Source organism: Ambystoma mexicanum, chromosome 6q (genome assembly GCF_040938575.1).
Source record: "Ambystoma mexicanum isolate Mex_15411 chromosome 6q, UKY_AmexF1_1, whole genome shotgun sequence".
Classification (NCBI taxonomy): Eukaryota; Metazoa; Chordata; class Amphibia; order Caudata; family Ambystomatidae; genus Ambystoma; species Ambystoma mexicanum.
This window is the reverse complement of record NC_090937.1, coordinates 1410337460-1410350514: the sequence shown is the minus strand read 5'-3', so window position 1 is coordinate 1410350514 and position 13055 is coordinate 1410337460. Positions and strand designations below refer to the sequence as shown.

At 46.5% G+C, this 13055-nt stretch overlaps 1 protein-coding gene across 17 annotated transcripts in view; it reads left to right on the top strand.

The window, feature by feature from the left end:
• Positions 1-13055, top strand: part of LOC138516734 (alpha-adducin-like) — a 1748171-nt gene that overhangs the window by 638945 nt on the left and 1096171 nt on the right. For all 17 annotated transcript variants that reach the window (XM_069632094.1, XM_069632098.1, XM_069632088.1 and 14 more), the window contains exon 8: positions 8350-8493. In XM_069632094.1, coding sequence (XP_069488195.1) covers positions 8350-8493 — 144 coding nt within the window. The remainder of the gene's footprint in view (positions 1-8349; positions 8494-13055) is intronic.

The window sequence follows — 13055 nt, the reverse complement described above, 5'->3', positions numbered from 1 at the left end:
TGAATCGCTCACAAGCTCACTGCAGTCTTTGAACAAACACTGACACATATTCAGCTGCCAAAATCCATGCTAGGAGCCAACATCATATTCCACAAAAATGGCAGAGACCCAGAAATCTGCGCTTCTTACAGACCCATTTCATTAATGAATGCAGACGCTAAAATCTTAGCGAAATGCCTGGCCCAGAGAATAGAAAGCACCCTACCGCAGCTAGTACAAAAAGATCAAATGTGCTTCATAAAAGGGAGACATTCCAGCGATAACATCCGCAGACTTTTACATGTAATAGCTGGTGGCAGGGACCCCCCAGACTCCATCGTGGCTGTAGATGCAGAGAAGGCGTTCGATAAGGTACAATGGGAATTTGTTTCGTATACTACCCAGGTATGGCTTCCCTCCACGCTTAATCCAATTGATTAAGCTACTACACACGAACACGACAGCCTCGCTGGTCACTAACGGAGTGGCCTCCGTAGAATTCGCCCTACAATCAGGTACACAGCAAGGCTGCCCCCTATCACCACTTGTATATTCCCTATCCATCGAACCCATGGCGATTAAGATGTTCCTTGACCCAACCTGGTCAGGCATACAACAAGGGACGGAAGAACATAACGTATTGCTGTATGCAGATGATTTACTTATATACGTCAGTAACAGCTCAAAATCTCTCCCATAAATCAAATCCCTTTTAGAAGACATAGGCTCCATGGTGGGGTACAAAATAAACGAACAAATCTGAAGTAATGCCCCTCCGACGTGATATCCCCTGGGACCTAGGGGGAATGGCACTGTTCACTCTCCAGCTACAATCTACAAAATACCTGGGTACGTGCATTAACGCCTCAATAGCTGAACTTGGGAGACCAACTACCCCCAGATCCTCGGGTATCCAAAACAACATGGATAGATGGGACATGCTGACCCTATCAACGTCGGGGAGGATTAATGCTCTGAAAATGAACTCCTTCCCAAAACTGATCTACATAACGATGATGTTCCCAATTGGACCGACCCCTTCTCCCCCCCTAACCCCCCCATGCTGAAAAAGCTAAATAAAGCCATTAACAAATTAATCTGGCGAGGGAAATGAGCGCGGATCCATCTCCCCATACTACAGGCAGATAAACCTAACGGGGCATGGCGGTCCCTTCACTCAATGCATACTACCAAGCAGCCCAACTGAACTGGGTAAAAGTGGCTAAATACCAATGATGATACCAGCTGGCGTACCATGGAGCTAGCCCTAATGACCCCTCTAGCACCCATAGAGATAATGGCGACACCACCACATAACCTCTCACCAACCATCCGATCATAGGACCGACCTTACAACAATGGCATAAACTATGGGCGGCACAGGGGGCTCCAACTAGGAAGGCACCGTTTTCGGCCAGCATAAGGTCGGTCCTGACCTATGGGCTGACCCAGACAATACACCAAAACCAAACGGGTGCATGGGCCAAGGTGCGGTTAATGGACATAATGGAAGAGGGGGCAATGGTGTATTTGTGCAAGACACGTAGGATACCAGGCATAGGGGTGTCAGACTGGCTAAAATATCATACCATCCAGGCTACGATTCTCAAATACACCACGCCTGAATCTCGCCTGCAACTCCCCACGCAATGCGAGATAGAAATGGAACGAAATACGGCTGCATTCCCACGTATCCGCACCTTCTACCTAATGACAATACCAGACAACAAACACTGACTGTAGACTCTGGAAACAACTTGGTCAGGGAACCCCAATTAGCACCCTAGACATGCAAAGTAGCTTTTCGGCCGTCCCCACAGTCCCCCTCAATCTCAAAAACATGGAGATCCAGTATAAAATATTACGACTGTATTATACACCAGTCAAACTATACAGAATGGGACCCCAACCCTCACGCTTATGCTGGAGAGGTGTAATGACACAAGAACAATGGTACACATACTATGGACCTGCCCCACCATCAACGCATACTGGCGTCACATACATCAAAACTTAAGACATTGAGGGTGTGGACGTCGCTTTCACCCCGAACGCCATGATCCTAGTTATAAATGAAAAAGGCTGTCGCGACGATGCACTAACACCAAACTAATCCCCCTATTGCCCTTTACAGCACGAAAACTGCTGATTGTTCATTGGAAGGCAGTATTGCCACCCAGTGTCACTGAATGGTCAGAAATGCTATGTAAAACATGCAGACTTGAGAGGACGGCCTTCAGCAGACAATCTAGACTCAACCCAACCAGAGCGGAATGCTACTGGGAAATACTAGAAATTTACATATGATAATACAAGATTCAGACCCACACGGAGGCAAGACTTACTACACTGCATACACAAACTTAACGATGGCAAAGGGGGCCCAGTAGACGCACACCACGACGCCCAAGAAACAATGCCGACCTACACACACGCATGATAATGGAAAGACCTCTGGGACAGAGACCGGAAAAGACACCCGGAAGTAGGTGCGACATACTAGGGAAGTGGGCTAACTGAAACTGATACCGGTCACCCTTATTGGCAGGTTATCTGTTAGCTACAGAAATGTTTCTGTCTGAAGATCGATGAGCGGAAATGTCTCACATTTTTATGCTGATTGTGCTCATGTTTATGTTTGAACAAAAAAATAGAAGAAACATTTTTGAAGAAAAAAAAAACATTGCTGCATTCCATTGTCGTTTTGGCTGCTTTGGTGTGTTTGAAACACCCCCTGCTCCCTGTTCATCCTGTTCATCAATGGATCATCACCTGCAGCAATACACTACCTTTGAGTGCACGGTGCAATAGGTGTACAGAAATAGTGCTTTATATCTCAGACAGGACAGTGACGATGCAATTATGACAGCTACCAAAGACAAATTAAGGAAGGATCTTATGAATTTCACTTAATGCTGTGTGTTAGGCAGAAACCTGTGCAGTTCCCTTAGGGACCACTGCAAAAAGTTTAAGACTACAGGTGTTAGCAGTAAACCCAATTGGTAGCAGTCTGTACCACCCAGATTTACCTGGTAGCTGTGGCTGAGCAGTCAGACCTCTCTCAAGAAGAGTTAGGCAGTATGTAGAGGATACACAATAGGGCCAAAAATACAGTAGCACAAGCAAACACTGACCAGAGCTTTGGTATAAAAGTATATAATTATTTATTTAAAAACACACTTGTAAAAATACACTGGCACTAATATGTCAAGCAAGTTCAAACAGTCACTAGAAATATATACACCTCCCTAATTAATTATTTGACAAGTCTAGGTTAGTACACCACTTATTTAGCAAAACAGAGGTGAGCGTGTAACCATAGATGGCACTCCAATAATTATTTTAAAAGGGAGAGAAAAGGCAGAAATAGGAAAAAACACACAATACCAACACTTTTGAAGAACCACAGCAAGTCAAGAAAGGCAGGGTCTACTGTAGGGCAAAAAGTTCATAGGCCAGGCCCACTCTTGGAGAGAGCAAGGCGGAATGTGCCCAAGATCACACAGTGGAAATGCACTAAAAGTCTTTGCAGGAAAGTCAAAAAGAGGTCAGATCAAGATAGAAAGGTAATGTTAACGGGTCCGAGGTCACCCCAGGATAGAGAGTCGAGGATTTACGAGACACCTTGAACAGTCTGTTGTAAGGGAGACCAGGCGGGACACAGTACCTGAAATGGTGAGAAAGCTCCAGCGGGGGCAGTTGTGCCTGGCAGCGGGTGCAAGTCGGTGCTTCGTCCAGGGGAAGAGAAGATCTCGACGTGGAGGAAAGCTGGAGGTCGTTGCACTGCCAGGGAAGAAACCAGCCGCAGAGTTTCCCAGTTAAAATGTACTATCCCTTTTATTCGCAGTAGTGGTGAAGCGTGACTATCCGGCCTCCGGGGTGCTTGGCACGGGCGTTTCAACCACGAGACGATCCAGGAAGGCGAAAAAAGCGAACTGGTTGGTCCCACCAGCTCAAAGGGAAGAAGACTCTCCTGGAAGAAGATCTTCTCTGTCATCGGGAAAGTGGTGAGTTTGGTACAGCAGGGCTCCACCGGTGGTGTCGTTATAGATGGTTCAGCTTCTCCCCTCTTCGGATTCTTTAGGTCCTGTGGCGACTTCTGAAGTTCCAGTCCCCAAAGCCCTGCTTTTATGCAGCAAAATCCCCATTCACCAGCCTAGCTGTCAATCAAACATGCTAAGTGGTGAGCCGGGCGGCTCACCACTGGGCCAATCACACAAGAGTGTGACTTGAGTTGCCAAGGCAACTCAGTCCAGGGTGCCTATTCCCCCCTCCCACACATCCTGTACACCCAGACAGAGTGGCACCACATTTGGAGGCTTCTGTGCAGAAGTCCGCCAAAAGTGGAACAAAGGGCTCGACTTGGGTTGGAGTTACAGAAGTGAACACAAACGCCATTTTAAAAGCGAGTCCTGGCAAAAAGACTCAACCAGGGAATAAATATTAAATAAATAACCCAGCGGTATCTTTAACATTGCACCAAAAAAAGTGGTGCGTTTAAAATGAATGGGAAAATCCCATAGGAAATATTCCTGTGGAATATTTTGCGTGGTAACCGCTGCCACCAGCCAGAAACTCGACAAGGGGGGACTGGACAGTGCCCCCTTGGAAAAAAAACACCCAGGGGCAATCGAATTACCCATACCAGTACTTCCACAATATGATGGTTTGTACTGGTTCTGTTCACAATTTAAGACTAGTAAAGTCAATGGTGACTTTACATGCCCTGGGAGACAGTAGTCAGTCCCAGGGTATGGAGTCTGTTTGGGGGTCACTATGACACCCCGGTGTTACTGCACTGAGGGTGCTGTGTAACACACATACCAAAAACACATCAAGTCCTATGGAGTAAAAGACCCCATAGCCCATAAAACACATTACAAAGTCAAAGGACATTCTCAAATCATGCCTAAGAGTGGGAGAAAAAGAGTCTCACTCTTAGCAGGAGAAAAAATTAAACCCGAAAAATCCAGAAAAGCTGCTGGGGGACTCGCTAGGTTTGGGAAATTAGCCTTTACAGAGAATTCTCCCTAACACTGCGACAGAAGAACCAGTTCTGTACATTCTTAACAGAAGAAGTGTTGGTACACAGCGAAAAGCTGCAGACAGCGGCAGGCCATTTTGGCAGAGCTGCAATGGATGTAAGCCTGTTGCTTAATGTCTAAGGAATGCCTGACTCATTAAATATTGGAAGTTCTGCCTAAATTCAGGGAGCACCTTTTTGATGGACACCATTTGTTTCATCCCTCCATGGGCAATGGAGGCCTAAGGAGATGTCTAATACAATAAGTGCCAAATCATGATGTCATCAATAAAACAGGCATCTTTTAAACCGTTGCCTCGCTTCCAAAACAGCGACAGATAATGAATCTGAAGAGTTTAAGGGCATTCAGGCTGCAGGACAGAGATGGGCGGGATTCTACGGCTGATACCTTCATAGGAAGAGGCGGAAAACATCAACTCGCACCCATTTCTGTTGCAGACTAGCAAAATACATTCTTGGGCTGTTGATGCACACTTGTTGGATGCCGTTACCCTTCACCTTTCAGGTTGGCATCAAATCAATAGACTGCTCAACCGTCTTGATGGTTGTAGTGACTGCAAGCTTAATCTCCTCATTCCATCATTCCAACAAAAACTTAACTGAAGTGAGTAAATTGACATGGTCCTTAAAATCAATTCCATAATGCGAGTCTCCCCATCTCTCCATTGGACACTGCATAGGGTTTCTATTATTGCTGCTTTGCAATAACAAGTAAGTGGACGAGGGCATAGAGGACTCTGTGACTTTTCAGAATTAAATAAATGCAGTGAAGATGTTGGTCACTCTCACATTCTTTTGGCTCTCCAGTAGGTGGACTCTTGTGAGTTAAGTGGAATTCTTTTTGGTTTGAGAGCAGCGCCCAGGTTTTCCCTAAACTGGTTTCTGCTGTGGTGGCATAACTAAGACTTCAAAAGGTTGGGACAGGGAGGTTACACCTAGCCATACTTGGGCTATTGGTTCATCAGTGCTGCTTCTCCTGAGGTACTGCTTGCCTCACCACCGATTTAAAATGTATTTGGTTTTCAGATTGCCTGAAATAGACAGATAGACCCAATCTCATGATTCCCTTTTGAGCTACAACCTCCGTTCCAATGCTGTATTCCTAGTCCAACCTTGGGTCAATCCTCTCCTCTTGACTCACCTTTCTGTTCTTACCTGCGCACCTCACTGACTCTAGACTACATATAGGCAGCACAACAACCTTCAGCAAATCCTAGTCTTCCTGGTCTGTAACCTTCTGTCCGAGTCCAGTACATGTTTAGGTGAGAGGGATGAGGCACAGGGTTATGGCTAAAACATCCTTATGCTCTCTGCCAAACTTCTGCTCAGCGCCAGCAGTTTTCAAGTGCCGTTAAGCTTCCTTCAGACACTTTGAGTCGGCTCTGTTTCTGTTTTTTGGTATCCTCCTCCTGTGTTTGACTTCACAGGCTGATGGAGGACAGGAGCCAACCCCCTATTTGCCTCTCTCCCCACTTGGAACCCATTCCCCATATTGACCTCCCCGCGCAGCTCTTTAGCTACATGCTCCCACTCACTTGTTTATTATTTTTTCTTGTGTCCCCACTTGAACTTGGCCATCCCCTTGAGGTATTTGAGTGGAGGGGGTGGGGTACAACTTGATAAGCGCCAGGGTTTGGTCACCCGGCTCCATGTCTTCCATCCATTTCAGTATTCCTTCCTCTCCAATGTTATCCAAGTGAGTACGCCCGGGGTGCTCCACTTCCCTGGCAGCATCTAGAGCTTCCTCTGGCCAGTCTATACATTCACCACAGTTAAGGGGTTCTTGCTGCCATCAAAGTACAGCGGAGGTGGGGGCGGGGGTGTACTCTTCCGAAGATTGAATTTTACATTTATGGATGAAGGTGGACCGGTAACGCATGCACTAGGAGCCCATTTTATCCTCTCCCCCTGGTGGTCTCCGACTAAACATTTTTAATAAATACCTGTTCATTAAGACCATTACAAGCTCAGCACAGGTATTTGACAATGCCCTAAACTGCAAATAATTTTCGAATATAAGCTTTATTGCCACAGGCATGCTAACACCTGTATTTGGGTAGTATTCACTTGCACTTTCTTATACATGCATATACCTCCACCCTGTGGAACTGTAGTGCATTGTTTTGGATCCCCCACTCCAATGGGTTAACATTCCGTTGTTTAGTTACCCTCAGTTATAGTATTGACGGGCCCTCCTTGGACCATGCTTACAGATCCTTTACTGAGAACTCCTACAGTGGGCACTGCTCGATTTCCATGGATGTTAAGGGGAGAAGGAAATTGTGCAAAACGCTGCTGACGCTATGTGCCTCCCCTTTCCCGACGGCCATCAAACGCCCATCCTAGTTGATTTGCATTCCGTTATGCAGGTAATCGAGTTTGGGGTTAGATAAGTGGGAAGGCAGAGTGATCTCGGAGGAGGATTGGGAGATGGCGGCAGGGTGTGCAGATGTGTGAAAAAGCTTGACGCAGCGGCATGGGGTGAGCCGGGGGGTCAGGGGCTGCAATGCCCCTGGTTCCTCTTGTATAGTAATAGTTCTTTAAGCTTAGTGTTAACTATGCTTGCTGCCAAAGGGTCTTTTTCGAATCCATCACCCTCGTGAACCACTTTGGGGTATATTGCATCTGTGCTGCAAAATGAAGTATACAGTGTGGTAGCTGGACTCATATGTTCAAACTAATCTTGATTTTCAAATAAGTCAGTTCATCTTCCTGCTATTTTCCATAGGTCCCTTTAGATTCATCCAATCCATGTCTATCAACATGCTTTTAAATGTTTTCATAACCCCCCATAGAGGACGTATAAGGCAGTCTTGTAAGTCTTTTTAACTTATGTAACTCTACTCCTTATACAAGCTTGCTTATTTGTCTGGTCTCCTGAAATAAATGTTACACTTACTGCAGAACATTTTTCAAAGTAAATATATGCATTGTCGATCATTAGGCCTAACACATTTTTTGAAATGTTCCCAAAGTGCTGATACTAGAACAGATTTTACTGAGCTGTTTAACGCAAGTCTGTTCGCAAACTTCCCATTATTTGCAATGTGATGGACCCAAATTTAGGGCAAAGATAAAGTGTGGCTAGTAGTTTCATTACCTCCACTCAACTGCCATCCCCAACTTGCTTAAATAAAAGTGAAGGGAAACAATGGAAGGATTACATGTACCTAGCAAGAAGATCTCGGTGGTGGACAGAACTCGATTGTCAGTCTCTTGGTAGATGATGCAACTTTTCCTTTAAATCAGAGGCATTGTTTGTTTTATTTGATTGGCTGTTTTTTTTATTTTTGGAGATGGTAAAGTATCACTTTGAAACTCTTTAGGTGTCTGCAATGAAGTGTGGCCTCTTGCCAATCTCCCCTGAAGCACTTTCTTTAGGGGAGATATCTTACCATGACTACCATGGTATTTTGGTGGACGAAGAAGAAAAAGTAATGATTCAGAAGAACTTGGGACCAAGGAGCAAAGTGAGTATGTTTGAACATGTATTCTGTCATTGTTGAAACCTGTTTCCATGCAAAATTCATGCTGTAAAACGACTGTGTATAATTACTGACGGTAAGCGAAAACATGAATATTGGGAATAGCCACACTAATGATGATCCAATTGTTCACATTTAACTCATTGAATTGATTCCCTTTTTTTTACAGATCCAAAATATTTGAGTGGTTTTACATTTATTACGGTGTGTGGTACCTATCTCTCCAATAACTATAATCCATAATTACTTTTCATTGAGTAAATTACAATTAAAATGTTTACACCTGTGTAATCGGTATCGTACTCAAAATGGGAACACCCAAACAAATTGAAACAAGTTTAAATGCATCCTTATTGCTCTCTAATTATAATTTTATACCACATTTTCTGTGGAAAAGAAACTTAATCACTTATACATAATATTGATATTTTCATAGAAGTAAATTGTTCATGACATTAACAACCAAATACATGTAACCTTTCTTTTTTTATCTTTTTGTTGATAATGGGGAATATAATCTCATAATGTTAAACATCACATTGTATCTCTGTTTAAACGGTTTAAACAGTGAAAAAAGAGATTCCGATAGTAGGTGCTCCAACAAGATTAGCTAAACTTCACCCACAATACACAGCCATAGCCATTGACAGCACCCCTATCGCCATTTCCAGCCAAATAAAAACCTTGGTAGTCTACCTGGATTCTAGTCTCACTATGAGTAAACATATCAGTGCCGCCTCATCTGCAGCATTCACTGCCAAAGTCATTGCGTTGAGTAGACCATTCCTTACACAACAAAATTGCATCACTGTCGCCAGAGCCCTCATACTTACCAAGATTGATTACTGCAACATTCTACTACTAGGTACCTCTAACTAAAATTTAAATAAGCTGCAACTACTTCAGAACAAAGCATTAAGGACAGCACTAGGTATATTAAAAAAAGGGAACACGTATCTCAACACAGAAGAGAGGCACACTGGCCAACTATCCAAGCTAGGATTCTCCACAAAACCCTTACTCTTACACACAAATGTGTCACAGGCAACGCACCCAACTACCTCAATAAAAGCATTAATCATAAAATCGCTACCAGAACTTAGACCCAATACCAACACACTCCTACACATCCCGAGATTCAAGAACTCTAGAACAGGCAACTCCAGCTTCCCCGTAGCAGCCCCCAGAATCTGGAATTCCCTCCCTAACCAAATCAGCAATGAGCCTTCATTAATCAAATTTAAGAAACTCCTCAAAACCTGGCCATTTAACAAATACTAATGACTCCTCAGACACATAGCAATACATCAGCTATCCACTGCCTAGCTTACTCCTGTATTCAATTACAGTAACTGTTAGACACGCTGGAAATATTAAGTCTACCTGTGACCATATACAAAGAGCAATCCACTCGAACTAAGATTCATACCCAAGTAACAAGCCTGCATCCAGACCTCTCACTTTGCAACGAAGTTACTCTTTCATGTTAAAATTGTTGTATCTCATGCATGTTATTATTTTCACTGTACTGTACCTACTAAGATTAAGACCAAGTATAACTGTATAATTACGCCATGATACCCCAGGGTTTGGGCGTACATTAAATGCAAAAAAATAAATTTCCAGTTGTATAACTAGTGTTGCATCCATTATGTCACAATAATGTGCACATTAATGCTACATTTTCTGTAATATTAGTTGAAGATATTGTTTAATTCCAATGCTTATCAAAACACACTTCATCAGGGATGCACTAAAGTCTGCATTTCTGTTGGCAAAATGTAATAACGAACTAAAAGCAACCAGTTAGCCTAATCACTTTTGGTCAATGAAAATTGAAATGAGCTAACTCAATCACCTTCGCAATCCGGTGCATAGGTGAGCTAGAAATAAGTGCTAGAATAGGTGTATAAACGTCTCTAATTATTTCTATTCTCCCCAGTAGTAGAATCATATTCGAATATCTATAGTTGTAACTGACATACCTCTAGCAATGCCAGGGAGTCACGGCAGTGTGCCAATACCTCCCCGAAGGAAAAAAACTGTAACACAGCCCAGCCAGAACTCTAGGACGGTTGGAGGTGATGTCCCAGGCTTTGGAAATCCGTTTACCATGTGGGTGTACCGTCCCCAAGCACAGAGGCAGCTCCAGGGAGCCCCGGCAGGTTCCCCTTCCCTCCCCAATGGAAACTCTGTATCGCAGACCAGCCCGCGCTCCAGGATGGTTGGGGCTGATGTCCCTGGCCTTGGGCGGCTGTCTCCCATATGGTTTCACCATTACCCAAGCCCAGCAACGGTTTCAGGGAGTTCCGGCAGGGTCCCAGACTTTTCCTGGAGGGAGAAGCTGTAATGCAGGTCAGCCAGTGCTCCAGGAAAGTCCGGGGTAATGCCCATGGCCTTGGGCGGCTGTCTGCCCTGTGGGTTGACCATCCCCAAGTGCAGCAGCAGTCCCAGGGAGCCTTGGCAGGGACCCCATCCTTTCCTAGAGGCAGAAGCTGTAATACAACCCAGCCAGAACTCCAGGGCGGTAGGGGGTCATATCCCTGGCCTTGGGCAGCTGTCTCCCAGTGTGGGTTGAACGTCTCCAAGCCCAGCATTGGTTCCCGGGAGGCCTGGGACATTCCCCGTCCTTTCCCAGAGGCGGAAGCTGTAACACAGGCCAGCCACAATAGCAGGAAGGTTGGGAATCACGTACCTGGCCTTGGGCACCCATCTCCCTTGTGGGTTGACCATCCCATTGCGGCAGTCCCAGGGAGCCTCGGCAGGGTCCCCCTCCCTGGAGTTAAATTTTGTAACGCATCACAGCCAGACCTCCAGGATGGTTGAGGGTGATGTCCCTGGCCTTGGGCACCCTTCTCCCATGTGGGTCTACCATCCCCAAGCCCAGCCTGGAGCTCTGGCTGGGCTGCGTTACAGCCTTTTTCTCTGGGGAAGAATGGGGACCCTGCCGGAACTGCCACTGGACTTGGGGACTGTCGACCCATATGGGAGACAGTCACCCAAGGCCAGGGACATCACCCCCGACAAATCCTACAGCTCTGTCTCGGCTGCGTTACATAATTTCCCTCGGGGGGGGGGGGGGGAATGGGGACCCTGCTGGGGGTTGGATTACCTTCCCCCTACGGATGGGGCAGTAGGTTGTGGGCACCCTGGGGGCAGATGGGCACACTAACTTGCCCCAAGGGAAGTTGGGTAAACAAAAAGAACATTTGACAATGGTAGGATGCATTCTGGGGGTGAGGGGGGCTAAGGGGCTCCCTAAACCACCAGGGAATTATGTAATTTAAAGTGGGGTGGCCCTCCCCCCAACCCCAAATGGAGGGGGGGCAACTCATGCAGCCCTCCCTGGGGTCACATGTCCCTTCCTAGGAGCAGATATCTTCCCCCAGGGAGGGCTGCATCAGATGGCCCCCACTCCATTTTGGGTTGGGGGGCCACTCCCTTTCCATTACAAAATTCTCTGGTGTTTAGGGTGCCCCACAGCCCTCCCTAAAATGCAGACTACCATTTTCAATTTGCTTCTTGGTTTACCCAACTACCCTTGGCGCAGATGGGCACATTAGTGTGCCAATCTCCCCCCCCCAGGGTGCCCGAAACCTACTGCCCATCCATTGGGGGCCTGTCTCACGTTTTACGGTGCCCCCCCCCCAAATGGAGGGGGATCTCACGCAGCCCTCACTGAGGCTAGATAAGGGGGGGGGCATCTCCTGCAGCCCTCCCTGGGGTCAAATGTCCCTTCCTAGGAGTAGATATCTGCCCCCAGGGAGGGCTTCATGAGATGGCCCCCACTCCAGTTTGGGTGGGGGGGCACCCCCACCCAAAACAAGTTATAAGTATTATTTCCTTTGCCCCTTTCCTAGGGGCAGATGGTCACATGTGTGTGCCCAGTAGCCCCCGGGTGGGGCGGCAAAACGTACTGCCCCAGGCTTAGGGGGGCTGTGCCAATATTTCTTCCACCCCAAATGGATGGGGGGCATCTCATGTACCCCTTCCTAGGTGCAGCAATGTTCTGCCCCCAGGGAGGGCTACATGATGCGTCCCCATCCACTTAGGGTGGGGGGAGAGGGCCACCCACCCCTTTGAAGGGCCAACAAATCCTGGTGGTCTAGTGGGCCCCCCCAGGCCCCATACCCCCACCCAAATCCTTTTTTTTTTTTTCCTGGGGGCAGATGGACACCCATCTGCCCCCAGGGGGCCCAATACTTATGGCCCCATGCTTTCGGGGGCGGCTGCTTACTGTTACCGATCGGCGCCCAGCAATGCTTCAGAAAAAAAGGTGTAATTGGAAAGGGGTTAGTCTCCCCTTTCCAACGACACCTCCCTCGATCTGAATGGCACAATAGCTGTTCAGATCGAGGGGGAGAAAGGTGGAGACTCGCCTTTCGTTTTCACTGCAGCAATCCGAAATGGCTGCCGCAGTGAAAATTACTTTCGGTTTCATGTCGACGTGCATTACGCATGCCAACGTGAAACTGAAGGTAATCCAACCCCCAGGCCGTGAAGATGGACCTCCCCCTCAAATAGCCCAGGGGGTTGGATTACAGTTT